The sequence below is a fragment of the Lampris incognitus genome, chromosome 11 (genome assembly GCF_029633865.1).
Source record: "Lampris incognitus isolate fLamInc1 chromosome 11, fLamInc1.hap2, whole genome shotgun sequence".
Classification (NCBI taxonomy): Eukaryota; Metazoa; Chordata; class Actinopteri; order Lampriformes; family Lampridae; genus Lampris; species Lampris incognitus.
In genome coordinates, this window is record NC_079221.1 from 28,930,629 (window position 1) to 28,951,212 (window position 20,584).

General features: G+C 43.5%; 1 protein-coding gene across 4 annotated transcripts in view; it reads right to left on the reverse strand.

The window, feature by feature from the left end:
- Positions 1–2,338: 2,338 nt before the first annotated feature.
- The window catches only part of LOC130121054 (interleukin-1 receptor type 1-like), an 86,642-nt gene continuing 68,396 nt past the window's right edge, over positions 2,339–20,584 (reverse strand). For 3 of the 4 annotated variants that reach the window (XM_056289892.1, XM_056289891.1, XM_056289893.1), the window contains 7 exons: positions 15,307–15,369; positions 14,854–14,986; positions 12,902–13,056; positions 12,308–12,451; positions 6,637–6,804; positions 5,303–5,757; positions 2,339–4,033 (listed from right to left, as the gene is read on the reverse strand). In XM_056289892.1, the coding sequence (XP_056145867.1) occupies positions 3,752–4,033; positions 5,303–5,757; positions 6,637–6,804; positions 12,308–12,451; positions 12,902–13,056; positions 14,854–14,986; positions 15,307–15,369 (1,400 nt within the window). In that variant the 3' untranslated portion in view covers positions 2,339–3,751. The remainder of the gene's footprint in view (positions 4,034–5,302; positions 5,758–6,636; positions 6,805–12,307; positions 12,452–12,901; positions 13,057–14,853; positions 14,987–15,306; positions 15,370–20,584) is intronic. The other variant, XM_056289894.1, reaches the window with a different exon arrangement.

The window sequence follows — 20,584 nt, forward strand, 5'->3', positions numbered from 1 at the left end:
AAATTTTAGCATCTTCAACTCTGCCACCTCCAGCTCCGCCTCCTGTGTTTTCATCAGTGCCACCGTCTCCAAACCATATAACATAGCTGGTCTCACAACCGTCTTGTAAACCTTCCCTTTAACTCTTGCTGGTACCTTTCTGTTGCAAATCACCCCTGACACTCTTCTCCACCCACTCCACCCTGCCTGCACTCTCTTCTTCACCTCTCTCCTGCACTCCCCGTTACTTTGGACAGTTGACCCCAAGTATTTAAAGTCATAAAACTTCATCACCTCCACTCCTTGCATCCTCATCATTCCACTGTCCTCCCTCTCATTCACGCATAGGTATTCCGTCTTGCTCCTACTGACTTTCATTCCTCTTCTCTCCAGTGCATACCTCCACCTCTCCAGGCTCTCCTCCACCTGCACCCTACTCTCGCTACAGATCACAATGTCATCCGCGAACATCATAGTCCATGGAGACTCCTGCCTGATCTTGTCCGTCAACCTTTCCATCACCATTGCAAACAAGAAAGGGCTCAGAGCCCGATAATAATAATAATAATAATAATAATAATAATAACAGGCTCCAGCGTCCCCATGACCCTGAGAGCAGGATAAGCGCTTTGAATAATGGATGGATGACTGGATGGATGGATAATAATAATAATAATAATAATAATACAATAATAATAACAACAATAATAATAATAATAATAATAATAATAACAATAATAACTAATAAATGCAGGTAATGCCTCAAGGCTCCGGCAGGGCAATATTCGCACTCCTCGAGTGAAAGCGAGAGACGTGCTGCCCCCTTACTATTTCCCCTGCTCAAGGGTACAACATAGTCACAGTTGCCCTGAACACAAATATATCAGCCACTGTCAGAAATTATGGAGCAATTTGTTTTCACAGCACCCCAAGTTTCATACATGAAGTTATTTAAACGAACAAATGTGAAGTTTTTGAAGTCCTGACGAAGACCTACAGTGACCGAAACATGTTGGTTTTTCTAGCGATACGGCCACTACAATAAAGGCTTTTTATATTTTCCTCCCTCGCCGGTATTGTTCTTGTATTTGGAGTGCCTGGATCGTCTTCATATAAGTACTCTGCCCCCCCCCCCCCGTTTTCTAAGAGCACCCGACACATGTTTTTTTTCATCTACGCTTGAGCATCTTTTTTTCCAGACATGTTTTTTCCAGACGTTTTTTTATTTCCCGTAGTACAAATCTGAGACTTTAAATTTGAAATTCTCTAAATTGACCGGATGAAAATTGTTGATTTTGAGTTAGTGAGTTAGTTTTCCTGATCTCAACATCTTTTTTTATCGCTAACTCTCCCCGCACCTGCCATGAAGGTGAGAATACGCGTGCGCTTCAGGGGCGGCTGGTTTGACCAGCGAGTTGCGGCTTAGTTAGCCCTATTTTATCTCTCACGAAGCAAAGGCGAGGACATTTTCAACCGGGACTTATTCTCTCACCATTGCACCTTGAGCACTTAACAGAAAGCTGAAAAGGCGGACAACCCGAAGCACCGAACCACGTCTATTAAAGCAGTGTGCGGTACATGGGAAGCGTTCCGGACACCAGGCATTCATACTGAAGAACATGAAACCTCAATGCGTTTTGACGAAGATAAAATATTCGACAATTACTTTTTGCAGTTTTGCAAGCGATTATATATATATATATATATATATATATTGATTGATTGATTGATTGATTGATTGATTGATTGATTGATTGATTGATTGTAACGTGCACACATAAGTAGACACGTTGGCCCTTGTTAATCGTCGGAGTATTTAGTCGACTGGTTAATGTTGTCAACCGGGGTGCGGAAGATGCGAGTTCGCGTATCGGCCGTCTTGCATGTGTTTTTTGTTTTTACAATGGAAATTCATGCTTACCTTTCCCCTTCTCCGGACGTGCACCTGCTCAAAGTACCCCCCCCCCCCCGTTTTCCAAATGTAACAGACTTTAAAACAACTTAATTTATAGCGACAATCGACACCCGCACGTTAAAAAAAAAATTCCAAGTCCATTTTTTCTAAAATGCAAAAGGAAAAAAAAACTTCTCACAACCAAAGCTGCGACCTTACCGTTAGGCTACCGATAAAGCTTCTTGTTATAACTGCGGACTTTCCCCACTCCTGAGCCACTCCCCGGGTTTTCCTGCCCTCCTCTTTACACCGCTGTGCCACAAACCCATATACAAACGTTCGGCTCGGCGTGGCAAAAAAAAGTACATCACACCACGAAAAACCACATTTGTTTCGCTTGTGACGATGACACATAACAAGATGCACTGTGCCGAGAGCGGGTATGGAGAAGCTTGTTGGCCATTTTCAAGTTCAACCTCAACTTTATTATCATGTGTGTTGGAATACAATGACATTATTGGGCTCTCGCTCTCTCTGCCTTAACACAAAGGACACAAGGACGCCCCCCCCTCCACTCACTCACACACACACACACACACACACACACACACACACACACACACACACACACACACACACACACACACAGACTATGTACACATGGATTCATACATTATATACACAATATAGAAAAGTACAGGATAACACAGCAATGTAAGTTGCACATGGGTGCATCAGCTGTTCAGCAAAGTGACTTCCTGTGGAAAGAAACTATTGCTGAGGTGGGTGAAATGTGATTTGATGCTCCGCTAACGTTTTTTAGATGGAAGGAGTGACAACAGAACGTGAGTGGGGTGGCTTGTGTCCTTAAGTATGTTTTGGGCTTTCCTTTCATCATGAAGCTGTGGTAGTTCCATTGCAATGAGTTCTGCTGCTGTCTTTACAGTCCTTCGCAGCAGTCTGCAGTCCTGAGCAGTCAGGCTGCCAAACCACACTGTGATACAGCCTGTCAAGACACTCTCCATTGTACTTCCATAAAAGTTCATAAGAGTTTTGGTGTGAGCACCAAAACTCTTGACAGGCCTCAGAAAATACAATCTCTGCTGTGCCTTCTTCAGGATGCAGTTGGTGTTGAGAGACCAAACAGTGCCCATTTTATTTACTTTGGTTCATACAGCGCTGCCGTATAAAACTAAGTGCACCCAATGGATTTTACATAAACGATTTCACATCAAACTGGTTATGAAAATCAAAGCATAAATGCACCAATTTCTGATCTGGTAATGAAGATGAGTCTCTGTTTCTCTCTCTCTGTGCATCGTCTTTAACAGAACAACAATGAGCGGCTGAAGTCAATTTCAAGCAGTACTTTATGTTGTATAGCAAAATAAATACCAACATTACAAGTACTTTGTGATCAAGATTGCAGTTTGAAATGATACTTCATTACATACATTTATTTAACATATGTTGGCCTATAGACACTGGACAAATATAGTACACATTTACATGTAATTGTGCATGCTTTACTTTTACAAATTTACATTTCAGGCATTCAGTTTCACTGACCATTCGGTTTTTCCTCATTCTTACATCAGTCAACCACATAACAAGTGATATCCATTTTTCGTTCACATCTCTACATGGGTGGAATCTTGCTGCCAAATCCTGCCCCTCTACTTTCGTTGTGCTCTGGAGCAAAGAGCCAGTGTTTATCTTTCTCCTTGGTGCCGTGCTACGCAGGCCCTTGGGGTTAAAGGGCTCTTTATCAGTGGTTGTTTGTTTGAGCATTTGTAACTCCCGAATCAACTTCTCGATCCATCACAAAACCCGCTATTTCCTGGTACAATAGGTAGCGTACCATACCATCACGAAGTGTCATAGGTTTAACAGGGCAGTTTTCTCTGGGTATGAGACCCTCTTGCCCCTTATTGGCATATAGTACCTTATCTGCTTCCAAAACCTGGAGGAAGGGGAGAGAGAGGAAGACTCCTGTCCTCCTTTCTCCTCATCCCTCCCCACACATGTACTGCATCCTTTCCTGGTTCCCTGGTTCCTCCACCAGCACACGGCTCCCTGCTTCCTGCGTAGGTGGTGCACCGACTCTGGGAAGAGAGCAAGCTGCTCTGGGGTGACCTCCTCCATCTCCACCAACACCACCTGGAACAGTAGCGGTTCAAAGAAAACTGTCAACAATGTACAACACATCGTAATTCTTACAGAGGAAGATTTATTAGAATAGAAATGAATGGACATGAACTGAGCATAGGGGGATGAGACAATGAGCTCCCAGGCAAAGATGCGTAACCCATGGAAGTGAGGTGCACCTACTGCATTACATTGTTTTGAACTGAATTTGAACCACTCTTCAATTCTACTGAAACGAAGTCACCATGAGATATCACTGAAGCTATTAATTTGTCTAGAGACATGTTGAGCTAATGCTACATATTAGGATGAATCACTCCACATTCGTCTTCTGTATATCGATTGGGGATATGGGGATACCATCATCTATTTTTCACTGCTGATACCGAATCTTTAGGAAGTGGCTGATACCGAGTACCGATCCAAACCATTACTTTGGTTAAACAGTGCAGACTTAGACAATTAGTTTGGCATCAATGGGCAAAATAATTGAGATAGAATCAGATTTTTTTTCACCATTAAAGAAATACAGGCTTTCACGTGCCAAAAATGCAGTAAATCAAGCCATTATGCTTTTATTTATAATATATTTCTCATAGATTTTGCTATCAGATTTTAGTCTTGGGTAAAGTCTCTGATACCGATGCTCAATTTTAGCCTTGTATCGCCCCAATATCCAATACCAGCAGTGGTTTTGGTCCATACATAATGTTGATCTGTTTCTCTCCCCCCCTTTTTCTCCCCAATTGTATCCGGCCAATTACCCCACTCTTCTGAGCCATCCCGGTCGCTGCTCCAACCATTCTGCCAATCCGGGGAGGGCTGCAGACTACCACATGCCTCCTCCGATACATGTGGAGTGGCCAGCTGCTTCTTTTCACCTGACGGTGAGAAGTTTTGCCAGGGAGGCCATAGCGCGTGGGACTAAGGAGGATCACACTATTCCCCCCAGTTTCCCCTCCCCCGAGCCGGTACCCCGGCTGACCAGAGGAGGCGCTAGTGCAGCGACCAGGACACATATCCACATCCCGCTTCCCACCTGCAGACACAGCCAATTGTGTCTGTAGGGATGCCTGACCAAGCCGGAGGCAACACGGGGATTCGATCCGACAATTTCCATGTTGGTAGTCAACAGAATAGACCACTACGCTACCCGAACGCCCCATCGAAACATGTTTCCATGTGTTTAAGTCTATGAGCCCTTGTGTAAGATAATGAAAGGCCAAAATACAAACAGAAATCACATGAAAAGGGTTACATCCAAAAAGATAATTTTTTTACCTTTAGAGATTTCTCTAGTAATGCTCTGTGCATGGCGGTATCACACAAAAACCGCTGCATTGCCTCATTTGTGTCCCCATCACTGCCACAGCCTAAGGTCTCGCTGCTGTCTTCGTCACTTCCATTGCTGTCGGGCATTTTGTGGTCATTGCTGTTATTGCTTTTCTCGTAGCCATGAAGCTGGCCGTTACTGGTTTCACTACTACTGCTGGGGTTAACGTTGGTACAATTACTGGTATCACTTGTCTTGATTCCACTCTGGGTCGTGTCGTCGTCGTTATTGTTGTTGTTACAAATGGAGTGCTCGTTGTTCTTGCGACTGCCATTGGGGCTGTTGTTGTTGTTGTTGTTACAACTGCCGCTGTTGCGACTGTTGTAGGCAAATGTGGAGGCGGTGTAGAGCAAGAGGAGACGTCGGCTGGCCTGCATGTTCTCCTCCACTGAGTCCACGATGGCTACAGGTGGTGGGAGAGGTAGAGACAGAGAAAGAGGAGGGGGGTTAGAGCAGGACAATATGAGCATACAAAATAAACACTGGTCATAACGGTTGTGTAACTCCAAAAGATATATGAAACACCTGTTTTACACTCTGCTTTACCAAGCCAAAGGGAGGCAATGTTTTAAAACGGACATGAGAAAAAGATTGAGTGAAGACATAAATCCATAAATAACTGCTATGTTAAATTTTGAGCATCCACTCCTGTCTATCGACCATATCTTTCACCAAACAACGTCATTCATAAAATGAAATTTGTACAAAAGCACTCTTTGTATATCATCCTGTGAAGCTAACCTGATTACAAAACTGAACTCCAAGCTTGTGAAATTTGTCAGACAATTGTTCGAAATCATGTACCCTGTATGTATATATTATGTATGCATGTACATGTATTTTCATGTTTGTTTTTTGTTTGTTTTTTTGTTGCTTTTAAAACATTCTTTGTCCCCATGTAAAGTTACACTATTTGTATTTTCGTCATGAACACATTCATACTCCCGTTAATATCTACTGGCAATTAAGAATCTCCAATTCACCATTAAATGCGTGTATTCAGACCGTTTGAGGAAACTGGAGCACCAAGAAGAAACCCATGTAAACACATCAAGAAGACACAAACTCCGCACACTTGAACCCGGGACCCTTTTGCTTTGAGACAATTATGTCAACCACCAACTTCAGATCGATTATGCGTAAGGACTTCTCAAATAATTCCTCTTCATACCACAGCAGTATCGCTGCAAGAATGTGAAGTGGGACTATCGTAATGGATTCAAATCTTCCTAGTTAGTTTAGTTTGTATTACAGTACTATCATCACCTTGAGGAAGATTTACCTTGTCCTGCCAGGCAGTCACGGCCAGGTATAAAGAGTTTGTAGCCACAGGTCTTTTCTAGCACTTGGGGTAGGGTGTGGAGGGCGAACATCGCCACGCTATCACTGCCTCCGCTCCCAAAGTGCTGCGGGTAAGCCACGTAAGCGTCGTACAGCTTCCCGTCCGACTCTTGACATAGAGAGAGAATAAGTTGTTCAGAGCCAGTGAGATTAAGATAGCTGGGTACATTATTTATATAAGTTTCTCCCCTCAGTAACTACACACTTAAAGTTTCTTTTTGAGTGAAACACTTGGATATTTGGCTTATTTCAATGAAAGACATCAGCTTCACATCATTTTATCCACAGACACACTACACATGCAAAATGTGAATCAATGTTACTGCCCCCCATCTTTCCCCCTTATCTGAGAGACAATCCAATCCCAACCAACCGCTCCCTCTGACTTATCTGTGCTAGGAGCACAGATCTCCATTCAAAAATGAGAAAGGGGCAGAGCAAAATTTATCTTGGGGATAGGAGTGGGTGTGAGGGGTCATGTTACTCTCTATGTGATGCATCGTTTATTGCATGGCATATATCTCATTATATATATATATACACACACACACACACATATATATATATATATATAAAACTGAGCAATAATAACAAGTTACATAGCATAGAGTCCAGTAAGAGTGTCCACATATGCAGCAAGATTGCTCAGTATATAGGTAGGTAATTATTAAGAGAAGAAGAAAGCCACTTTATTTTGTCATTGTACAATTGTTTGGTTACAGTGAAATTTGTCTTCTGCATTCAACCAATCCTATTCTATAGGAACAGTGGGCAACTGTGGTGCAGGGACCAACTTCCAGTTCTTCTTTTCATTGCCTTGGTCAGGGGTACAGGTGCATTAACCCTAACATGCATGCCCCCCCCTTTTTTTTTCTCCTAAATTGTATCCAGCCAATTACCCCACTCTTCCGAGCCATCCCAGTCACTGCTCCACCCCCTCTGCCGATCCGGGGAGGGCTGACATGCCTCCTCCGACACATGTGGAGTCGCCAGCCGCTTCTCTTCACCTGACAGTGAGGAGTTTCACCAGGGGGACATAGCATGTGGGACAATCACACTATTCCCCCCAGTTCCCCCTCCTCCCCAAACAGGCGCCCAGACCGACCAGAGGAGGCACTAGTGCAGCGACCAGGACACATACCCACATCCGGTTTCCCACCCACAGACATGCATGTCTTTCTGATGATGGGAGGAAACCAGAGCACCCGGAGCAAACCCACACAGACACGGGAAGAACATGCAACTCCACACAGAAAGGACCTGGGATGGCCTGGGGTTTGAACCCAGGACCTTCTTGTTGTGAGGCAACAGTACTAACCACTGGGCCAACGTAGCCACACTGCGACACACCCCTTGTTTAGTGTATATGCACTGATGTTATCAGACTGTTTCTAGAGTGCATTTCCTCCATACCATTTGTGCCTGCTAGTATAGCAATACTGAATAAACTGTGTAGCAATAACGCTCAGTCTCTGAATGTGTATGTACTGTATCTTATTTGTCTATTGCGTTGTGTGAAGGATGCAGTGTTAGTTGTTGGTTTGGGTACACAAAATAGAAATCTGTCTATCCATCCATCTATCCATGGCTCCTTCATCACCTTTATCTTTCTCATTGACTGGTCTCTTGGAGGTACATGGTCTAACCACAGCTTTGGAGAGTGCCCCAGGGCACTATTTGTAGAGGGGATGCAATGCAGCAGAATTGTAAACAAAATAGTGGCCGAGACAAAGTCATAAATCTTACAATACAGAGTGATTTCAATGACACCAGCTGACACATACCTACAAGTTCTGCACTATCATATGACTTGTGTTGTATGATATGGCTTCTTGCACACATTTAACCTGACCATTCAGTCCAGCTGCCACTGTCATTTACAATTCTGCTCCATTGTGCATCAGCTGTGCAGCATCAGTCTCCAAAGCTGTGATTAGACTATTCAAATTTTGGATGAAACCACCTTTTGGAAATCCCTATCAGAGTCTCATGACAGTCTCAAGAAAGATCAACGTGATCAATGTTAATGAGACTGCTCTAGCTCACAAGGCATCTTTCTTGCTTCAAATGTGAATTAATGCTACTTGGAAAAGTACATGTAAAACAAATAAAAGGTTATAAAGATTTCTGGAAACCAAGACCACCTAGGTTAGGGGTTCCACTCAGGATATTGAATAATGCTGAATAAAAGTTGACTACTTCTGATTCAGGTTTGGAGGCTTAACAGTTTGAGGCCAGATCCACAGCTTGATGCTTCCTGGTATAATGGCGTGTTCATTGTCACGTTGAAATGAAGAGTATGTCCTCGTTCTTGAAAAATGACGCTTTTGGAACAATGAGGCAACACTGTGGTTTACCTGCTTCCGTTGTTTGCATTGTTTGTTCACTGATGACACTTGAGATCAGGTAAGAGGTTTCACAATGGCTGATTCAGTGTGTGTAATTTCACAGCTTGCCCACAGATTCTCTGTGTGTTCAAGGATATGTATGTGTGTGAGAGAGAGATGATACAGTAAAGCCAGCATGTGCTTAGCTCTGCATATTCATGTAAATGTATATGGAGATAAAATGTCTGAAAACTTGCCCAAAACGTTTTCAAGACTTTTTTTTTTTTAGATACTTTTGATCCCTGTGGGGAAATTATGCTCTACATTTAACCCATTTTAGCTGTGTAGCTAGGAGCAGTAGGCAGCCTCCGTGCAGCACCCAGGGACCAACTCCAGTTTGTCTTTCCATGACTTGGTCAGGGGCACAGACTGGAGTATAAACCCTAACATGCATGTCTTTTTGATGGTGGGGGAAACCGGAGCACCCGAAGAAAACCCACCGCAGACACGGGGCAAACATGCAAACTCCACACAGAGGACAACCTGGAATGACCCCTCAGGTTGGACAACCCCAGGGTTCGAAACCAGGACCTTCTTGCTGTGAGTCGACAGTGCAAACCACTGCACCACCATGCCGCCTACTTGTGCTGGAAATCCCCAAATTTTGACCCAATTTCTGCAAATGTCTCGCAAATCCTGGTTGTATAGTCGAATTTTGAGAATGTGCGATAGACTCTTGTGTGCATAGAGATCTACAGTTCATCTCATCTCATTATCAGCCACTTCTCTGGGGTTGGGTCATGGTGGCAGCTAGCTAAGTAGGGCACTCCAGATGTCCCTCTCCCCAGCAATGCCCTCCAGCTACTCCTGGGGAGTCCCAATGTGTTCCCAGGCCAGGTTGGACATGTAGTCCCTCCAGCGAGTTCTGGGTCTACCCCGAGGTCTCCTCCCAGTTGGATGTGCCCGGAAAAGATGCCCGAACCACCTCAACTGGCTCCTTTCGACGCAAAGGAGCAGCAACTCTACTCCAAGCTCCCTCCAGATGTCAGAGCTCCTCACCCTATCTCTAAGGCTGAGCCCAGACACCCTACAGAGGAAACTCATTTCAGCCGCTTGTATCCGCAATCTCACCCTTTCGGTCACTACCCAAAGTTCATGACCATAGGTGAAGGTTGGAACGAAGTTTGACTGGTAAATTGAGAAATACTTTACAAGTAAAATGTCAAATACAAGTGTCACATCATATGTCACACTTCATCAACACATGGAGTTAAGACAGAAATTTTATGTGTCCGTGGAATAAGACAAACAGGACGGATGACATTATATCCTTTTCAACTATGCAACAAGGGAGCTGTGTGGTCTGCGTGGTTACCACTTGGGTCAAAAGTCTGTGTTAGCATAAATGCCCAGCAGGGGGAGGTATGTGACCAACTGTTAATCATGCTCACTGAGACGTAAACCATCCATCCATTCCATCCATTATCTATACCGAGGCTGGAGCCTATCCCAGCAGTCATTGGGCGGCAGGCGGGGGAGATACCCTGGACAGGCCACTAGGCCATCACAGGCCCCCACCGCCACCCCCCCCACACACACACACATTCACACCTAGCACAGCCGATTCACCTGACCTACATGTCTTTGGACTGTAGGAGGAAACTGGAGCACCCAGAGGAAACCCACACAGACATGGGGAGACATGCAAACTCCACACAGAGGACGACCCGGGATGACCCCCAAGGTTGGACTACCCCGGGGGCCTGAACCCAGGACCTTTTTGCTGTGCGGTGATCATACTAACCACACAAACCAATACAATGACAATCTGTTGTGGATAGCAATGTGTATTCGATTTTTTTTCCCAACCTAACACTACACCAGCTGATTTCACCAATTAATCCTCCCATTTATGACTGGTTGTGTGTGCCAATTATCAAATTCAGTTGGTGTAGTGCTGAGTTGGAGTAGCAACCTGCATGGCTCTCAGATACAGGTGGTTTTAGGAATTGATCTCAGTTTCCGTATGGTTATCGATTCACAAATACCTTTTTAACAAAAAAAGAGAGGCTGGTTTTTGTCCATTAGAAAACTTGTAGTAATACATTTGCAAGGATTCAATTCGGAAACTGAAAATTTGAACATTAGGGAAAGTTTGGAGTGAGATCTACAGACTACTGCATAACAGCACATTTTGTATCGAGATGCAAAATAAAAAAGAAAGAAAATTAATTGAATGTAATAGATAAGAGAGTAATTTTTTTTTTTTTTTTGGTTTTCCCCTCTTTTTCACCCCAGTTGTACTTGGCCAATTATCCTATTTTCTGAGCCGTTCCGGTCGCTGCTCCACCCCCTCTGCCGATCCGGGGAAGGCTGCAGACTACCACATGTCTCCTCCGATACGTGTGGAGTCGCCAGCTGCTTCTTTACACCTGACAGTGAGGAGTTTTGCCAGGGGGACGTAGTGTGTGGGAGGATCACACTATTCCCCCCGGTTCCCCCTTCCCCCCTGAACAGGTGCCCCGACCGACCAGAGGAGGCGCTAGTGCGGCGACCAGGACACATACCCACATCCAGCTTTCCACCGCAGACACGACCAACTGTGTCTGTAGGCACGCCCGACCAAAGATAAGGGAGTGATTCTACTGCATCTACATCACAACTGGTTTAAGTATGTTAGTAAAGAGTGGACCCCCCAGAAGGTTGATTGAGGCCAATTTTACATGGAATAAATACAAAAATGTTTGTTCCACTTTGCAAACGGACTACACACTGCTGCCACTTGGAAGGCGGGAGGGGAAGTGAGATGCCCTCATTGAAGGTAAGGAGAGATGACACAGTGTTGTAACTATGAAATCAGTTCAGCCAGGTCTGACCAGGTCATCATCCACTGCTGCTGCTGCCGCTGACAGCAAAAGCTGACAGGACTTTTACTGCTGTTCAACAAGACAGCACTTGAATTATAGTCACCCAAAAGTTATTTAGCAGAAATACATCATACATAATGAAGTCATGAGGTGTATCACCATTTTTTTAGGCCAATTTCATATACATACAAGCTTTGGTTGAGGAAAGATAGGAGTTATGGCAAAAACTCCATCACAAACAAGGAGGTGTCGAGTAAAATCAAAACCAGCATGCTGCCCACCGTCGTTTTTCACTTCAACTTTGTAAGAAAGACTCAACTTATTTTTGTTACCAAATCACTGCAGTGCAATAAGTGAACATGATCAGGATTTCGTTTCCACCTATGCACAGTAATTAATTACTGGAGTGTAATATTACCTGTATTTGTATAGAAGACAGGGAAAGCCCTCCTGAACCACAGCACAATGTCGATCTTGAAAAGATAGTAGAGGACCACACTGTTGATAAAAAGGATTGCCACGAGGCCCATCACTAACCCTGTGGGAAGCAGGATGTTGGGATCTGCAGAAGTTTAAAAAAAAAAAAACATCAAACATACCCATTAAGTTTATGATCATATATCCACCAGGTGCCTCATAGCGGAGGTTTCTCCCTCATCTTATTTTGGATCAAAACACATGAAAAAAAATCATACTGCTGTGTATAAGCAACAGTACTGAGAGCTTTGCTAGTTTTTAGCACTAAGCAAGTTTCTGGAAAAGGATATTTCAGCCAATTTCCCATAATGTGCCATCGAGACGAATGTGTGTTGAGAAATATTCATTCTTGCTTAGCGCTTCATCAGCTGGATTCACTATTTAGTTCTGCCCTCCTTTCCAACACATGTTGCACGCATGCACGCACGCACGCACGCACGCACGCACGCACGCACGCACGCACACACACACACACACACACACACACACACACACAAGGAGTGAGTCCAGGATGTTGACGATTGTTTGTGTGTACCTTCGGGCAGCAGGATGAACTGTCTTTCGGAAATGCCCCGGTCGCCGTATGCCCGGCAGATGTACCTGACGTTGAAGTCCTCCTCCCTCAGCTCAGAGATCTTCAGTACGTGCTCAAACCACATGCCCTCCCTCGGGCTGTCCTGCCTCCACTTGCTGGCACACAGGAATGGAGGAGAAAGGGATGAGATTTTACCTTTATTCCCCATGATGTGGCAGGTAAAGTATGGTTTGTGTAGTGGTTTGTAGGCAGGGAGGACAATGAGAAACACCTGTTAGAAATTAACTTCTCTGGCTATATGAATGTGCCTGTCTTAGCAGACAGGGAGCAGAAACCCAGATATACTGACACACTGGATGGTGTGCATGCCTGTTAGTGAGGACTTTTTCTCTTAAGCTTTCGCCAAATGGGGATATTAAAGACAGTGGACAGCCCCTGAAAGTGAATCTGAACTGACCGAGTGCCGGGATTTGAAGGAACTGTTGGAGTATTGTTTTAGCCATAAACACTGGTGTGTTTCATTTAATTATATTCCTTCCATACATCTCTCAAAGGGAAATCTACTATCTAACAGGGTCAGTCAGATAGCAGATTGAGGTTATTTCTCATTTATTCAAAGGCATGGCCAAATGGGGGATTGAACCCGGGTACTGTACCAACAACAGCCCAGCCCAGCCCAGTTCCTATCGCAGCACTGGCACCCGTTCAGTCTTGCCTCATGATGCCAATGCTGTTTAAGGACTACCAGTCCCAAGAGAATATCTACACATGCTGGCCTATGAGAAGCAGCTCTAAAAGAAAGAAGACAGCACATAAAACTGGCGATCTCACTGAAGGAAGCGCTGGAAACAGGAAAAAAAATGGATAGAACTACACAAAAGAAGAAATAAAGCAAGGGGTTTCCCTTCATGAATTAAGTCCACTAAGTACAAGCGAGTGCCAAAAAAAATAAAATCCCTGAATCATCACAGTTGCTTCTGCTTTGTCTGCATGAAGCCTTAACATCCACCAATGGGGTGAACTGTCACAAGGACACTCTCTACATATGTGCATAAGAAGCCATCCTTTTATCTGATGTGAAAAATAAGTGATTATGATGTAGCATAATGAAGAAATGCACCTTGCGTGACAGTATGTTAGTCCCCCCCTATATTTTACTAGTCCATAGTCCATAGCCCTTTAACACATTGGTATCAGTTGTAAGCCATGTTAAACTTGGATGATATTTTCCTTGTTAGATTAAAACTTTTTTTTCACACTAGGGCTCAACCACATGAGTAGGCATCAGGGCTTGACAGGGCTTGACATTAGCATCCGCCCACCTGCCAAATTTGGGTAGAATTTGGCAGTGGCATGTAACAGTCACTCTTACTAGCCTTCTCAAAAGGCATCTTAAATAATAAACTCATTGTAATGTGACAGTACGATCCTACAACGCCCATGAGCACTAGCTGCACACAGTGTTTGCTCATTCTATTGGTCAATTCAGTCATACTGGAAGCAATAAATAAACAAATTCGGCGAGCCATACTATTCAAAAGCCTGGCCAAGACAGACACCACCTATCCAGCTGCCCTATGCTTTCCAGTCAAGCTGCGCCAAATAAAGGTAATGCTGTATCACAACATACATGCAATAGGCAAGAAAGGTCAGCATGTGTACCATAGTCGACTTTAATCACATAAAACGTATTTTCCCAACAACGAAATTGTGACTAGTGAAACTGCTGAGTGGCTAGTAACTTTGGAAAACTACTAGCCACAGTGGCTGGTGAACAAAAAAGTTATGTAATGTCAAGCCCTGGTAGGCATCATATGGCATCAGGCCAGATCAGTGTCCTGAGTTCAAAACTAACTTGGGACATTAAAAACGTTTTTTTCATTATTATAGTACATTTTTTACCCCACAAATAGGAAAAAACTGAAAAAAATTGGTGGTGTAACAGTACTGACTGCTGCAGTTCAGCGTAGACACGGTCAGAGGGTATATCGTAGATCCATTCCTCTCCAGCTATCCAAATGATATCCACCAAAGGTGACCCAACACAAGGCACAAACACCCGGCAACTCTGATTGAAATAGGAACCTGTACAATCACACGTTGGCATTCACAGGGAGATGTGTTTAAACACACACACACACACACACACACACACACACACACACACACACACACACACACACACACACACACATGCAGAATATATACATAAATACAGTTGCACAAACAGGTGATTGTGTGGACACGTGTTCACACACACTCACACATAAACAAAAGGTAAATGAAAGAGAGAAAGACAGGGAGCAAGAGAGAGCGGGTAAGTGGTAATGTAATGTAATGTAAAGTGTTGTTGTCCCATAATAAGATCAAGGGTTTGATGATGTTCGGTTGTTCTTTTTGCCCACCTCTTGCTGCTCTAATAACTTCAAGGGTAGGCTCATGAACTTCTGGATGCAGAAAATACTCCTCTGAAAGGAAGAAAGTAATATCTTGATACATGCTCAATAATCCAGGTAAGAAAAAAAAAGTCAAAGAAGCTAATGGGTATTTACTATTGTGCCAACAAATTAATGAATTTGAATTTCACCAATGCAATTCAACTTTAGTAAGTGGCACATATTTCTGCCCATAGAAAGTGAACGTGTGCAAACAAACATCAGAACAGTGTAGCTGTCAACATTAACATTTGCACAAATATTTCTTCTTTTTATATTGTTTCTTTCTTTGGCCTGTTAAATCTCTCCACTGTTTACACACATCTCATTTTCACAGGAAAAACAACCCAGTTTTGTTAAACTGTGAAAGTCTTTGATAAAATACCAAAACTCAACAGGTAGTTTATGTCAAAATATTTTTAGAAAAGATAAAATAGGACCTCAAAAAAATCGTTAGTGACCTGCCAATTTGGCTGGTAGGATAGACAAATGCTCTAACCAGGGCAGAACATCTATCAGCATTTTTTCCCCATTTTTTGGTGATGATTTCAAGACTTATGCTGGACACACCATTCATATTACAAAACTATATGGACATTTTAATTTTCTTCTAAACCTCGATTGTCTTCCAGAGCTATTGGTAGATAATAAAATTTTCGCTACTAAAAGATGTGTTTATGTCCTTGTCTTTATGAGGTTCTTGCATTGAAAAATCACATCTTGATATATGCAAACTCATTTTTTGTCAATAAAACCTGATCTTGCTGTCTTATCAAACCTTGAACCTTGATTTTGAAAATACAGCTTGGAGAGAACTCTGGGGATTAATAAGATTCAAGAGGAAGGGCTTCGTACATGAACTAACTTGCTCTTAAATCCCCTGTTGACGGGATTTTTACATATCTTAAATATTTACCTTTGTTTATTTCAATGAAATTTGCCTCTTGGATGGTGACTTTTGCTATAACTATTACATGAGTGCTCACAATACATATGTACAGATGTACAAATATAACATGAGAATGTTTAATAAAAATGACATTGGAGGACTTCCGCGTCATGGCGGAGTGAGGACATCTTTCCAAAGCTCTCCTCATCCTCTGTATAATTCATTCCTTTAAAATCCGCTTTTTTTTCTTTCTTTTTTTTACTTAAACCCGTGCCATTTTATGACTACCAGTATTATTATCGTTACGATCATTGTTTGATTTGTAACAATGTCTACCAAAAGCGGCAGGGTTAAAAACACCAACAAGACCTCGCCACTAAGTCATGTGCAAGCGGGCTAATGGCTGACACAGCTAGCTTAGATCTGACACAGATACTGAAGGAATTGAGAGAGGGTATCAAAGCTCACACAGGTGGACTATATCTTATGTAGAAGGCGCGCTCTAAAAGAGATTGGAGACTGCAAGGTGGTGACAGGAGAGAACATAGCTAGGCAGCATCGGATGGTGGTCTGTAGGATTACTTTGGAGACCAAGAAGAGGAAGCGAGTGAAGGCAGAGCTGAAGATCAAATGGTGGAAGTTGAAGAAGGAAGACTGTTGTGTGGAGTTCAGGCAGGAGTTAAGACAGGCACTGGGTGGCAGTGAAGAGTTGCCGGATGGCTGGGCAAGCACTGCAGAAATAGTGAGGGAGACAGCTAGGAAGGTACTTGGTGTGTCATCAAGACAGAGGAAGGAAGACAAGGAGACTTGGTGTTCGAATGAGGAAGTACAGCAAATTATACAGAGGTAGAGGTTGGCAAAGAAGAAGTGGGATGGATAATCAGAGAGATGAAGAAAGTAGACAGGAGTACAAGGAGACACAACGTAAAGTGAAGAGAGAGGTGGCAATGGTAAAGGAAAAGGCGTATGGTGAGTTGTATGACAGGTTAGACACTAAGGGAGGAGAAAAGGACTTGTACCGATTGCCTAGACAGAGGGACCGAGCTGCGAAGGATGTGCAGCAAGTTAGGGCGATCAAGGATAGAGATGGAAATGTGCTGACAAGCGAGGAGAGTGTGCTGAGAAGGCGTAAAGAGTACTTTGAGGGGCTGATGAATGAAGAAAATGAGAGCGAGAGAAGGTTGGATGATGTAGGGATAGTGAATCAGGAAGTGTAGTGGATTAGCAAGGAGGAAGTGAGGGCAGCTATGAAGAGGATGAGGAGTGGAAAGGCAGTTGGTCCTGATAACATACCTGTGGAGGCATGGAGATGTGTTTAGGAGAGATGGCAGTGGGGTTTTTAACTAGATTGTTTAACACAATCTTGGAAAGTGAGAGGATGCCTGAGGAGTGGAGAAGAAGCATACTGGTACCGATTTTCAAGAATAAGGGTGATGTGCAGAACTGTAGCAACTACAGATATAAAGTTGAACAGCCACAGCATGAAGACATGGGAAAGAGTAATAGAAGCTAGGTTAAGAGGAGAGATGATGATTAGCAAGCAGCAGTATGGTTTCATGCCACAAAAGAGCACTACAGATGTGATGTTTGCTTTGAGAATGTTGATCGAGAAGTATAGAGAAGGTCAGAAGGAGTTACAGTGTGTCTTTGTAGATTTAGAGAAAGCATACGACAGGGTGCCCAGAGAGGAGGTGTGGTATTGTATGAGGAAGTCGGGAGTTGCAGAGAAGTATGTAGGAGTGGTGCAGGATATGTATGAGGGAAGTGTGACAATGGTGAAGTGTTGGGATGTCAGATGGGTTCAAGGTGGAGGTGGGATTACATCAAGGATAATCTCTGAGCCCTTTCTTGTTTGCAATGGTGATGGACAGGTTGACGAACAAGATCAGGCAGGAGTCTCCATGGACGATAATGTTCGCGGATGACATTGTGATCTGTAGCGAGAGTAGGGTGCAGGTTGAGGAGAGCCTGGAGAGGTGGAGGTATGCACTGGAGAGAAGAGGTTAATGGAAGTGGTGAGGGAAGAAATGCAGGTGGCTGGTGTGACAGAAGAAGATGCAGAAGACAGGAAGAAATGGAAACGGATGATCTGCTGTGGCGACCCCTAACGGGAGCAGCCAAAAGTAGCAGTAGTAGTAGATCAGAGCTGACGTGGCGGTAGTGAAGGAGGATATATTAGCAGAGTTATGTTCTTCTGTAACAGTCCTCCAAACTACTGTCTCTGCTTATGTCGAAAAAATTACTGACATTGAAATCTTCTCTGACAAACGTGGACGGGAGAGTCACAGAGCTTGAAAAGTCGCATACGGCTCTGAGGGCAGAGCACGCCAAAGTACATACTAAGCTGGACATTCTAGAAAACTTCTCAAGGAGGAACAACATTAGGGTGATTGGACTAGAGGAGAAAATAGAAGGAAACCACCCCTCTGCCCTCATGGAAAAGTTCCTGACCGAAGTTTTCGGGGAGGACAGCTTTACTCGACTGCGCTCACCGGACCCTGAGACCACCACTGTCGACAGGTCCTCCGCAGGCTATGGTGGTTTGTATGCATTATTAACAGGCTAAGGAGCAGAGCCTGTGGATGTCATGGGAGAGAGGACAGCTAACTTATTGAGGAAAAAAGAACAGTTTTTACCCCGATCTCAGTGCTGATTTATTACACAGGAGAGCTGCATTCCTCCCGGTGAAAAAACAACTTTGGGAGGCAGGAGTGAATTATTCCCTTCTACATCCAGCAAAACTGTGGCTCATTTTCAATGGGACAAAGCACATATTTGAAACACCGACGGAGGTGGCTGCTCTTGTTAAGACCAAGATTCTATCCGAGGTGGAAAAAACATTCTGGGAAAGGACTGAAGAAGATGGTATGCCGTATAAAACCGGTTGATGATATTATTGCTAAGTAGGATCGGTTATCTGCCTCACATTTCCTCGGTTGGGGTAAGTGCGGGATTGGGGCTAGGAGGGCGGTGGGGGGCATCCTTTCAATCTCTCGTTTTGTTTTGTTTTTTTTGTCTCTCTGCATTGTTTGTATCTCATTTCTTCCAAGTTCCCCTTTTGTCATTTTATCGCTGTCAATTACACTCATTCTTTTTACTGTAACACTTTCCTTGTACTTAATAGTATTCTTTACCCTGGTATAATGTTCTGTATTTTACAATGCAACCTAGGAAATCATGAGCATGGTTAGGAATAGTCGCAGAAAGGTCAACTTTATTTCTTGGAATGTGAACTCTTTAAATCAGTCTGTGAAGAGGAATAAAGTGCTGGCACATCTGGATCAACTGAGGGCAGGAGTAGCCTTCCTTCAAAAGACACACTTACGTAGGGGAGATGTTTTAAGAATCCAGAGGAGCTGGGTAGGGAAAGTATTTCATTCCAAGTTTGATTCTAAGGCCAGAGGCACAGCTATTCTTGTACACAAAAGCATTTCTTTTGAAAGTGACAAAATAATTGCAGACCCAAATGGCAGATTTGTTATTCACAGTCACAGGCCAGCTTTTCAATAACCGGGTTGTCCTTGCCAGTGTATATGCTCCCAACTATGATGACTGTGCTTTTATTAATTCCTTTTTTTCCTTCTTCTATTCCTGATATCAATAATCATCACCTAGTTATTGGGGGTGACTTCAACTGTGTCCTCTGCCCCAAACTTGATAGATCTTAATCCAAACCTGCACCCCTAACTAAAATGGCTACAGCTATTAATAATTTCATTAAACAATATGGAATGGTAGAGCCGTGGCGATTACATTTCCCTACAGATCGGGCTTTTTCCTTCTTTTCCCCTGTTCACCATACTTTCTCTAGAATTGACTACTTTATTTTAGATGCAAAACTTCTGCCTTCTTCTAGTCCTCCCACCTATCATAGCATAGTGATTTCTGATCAAAGCCTTCTGTCCTTTGAATTAGACTTTCCTGATGTACCTGCCCCATACAAAATATGGCACCTGAACCCTCTGGTGGTACTTTTGTGAAATACATCCAAACACAAATATCGCCTTTTAAGGAGATCAATGCATCTCTGGAAATATCCCATAGCACCAGATGGGAGGCGCTAAAAGCATACTTACGTGGACAAATTATTGGCTATGTGTCAAATACCAAAAAAAAAAGTGGCCAAATTGAAAAGGCTCACAGCTGAAATTTTGCAACTAGACAGCCAATACGCCTTGACTCCTTCCCCAGAATTATACCAAAAGAGAATTTGTCTGCAGACAGAATTTGATTAGGCCTCTACCTCAACAGCTGAACAATTGCTATTAAAATCTAAGCATACACTTTACGAATTCGGTGACAAAGCAGGCAAGTTTGTTGCTCACCAAGCCCACCACATGGCAGCTTCACGCCAAATAT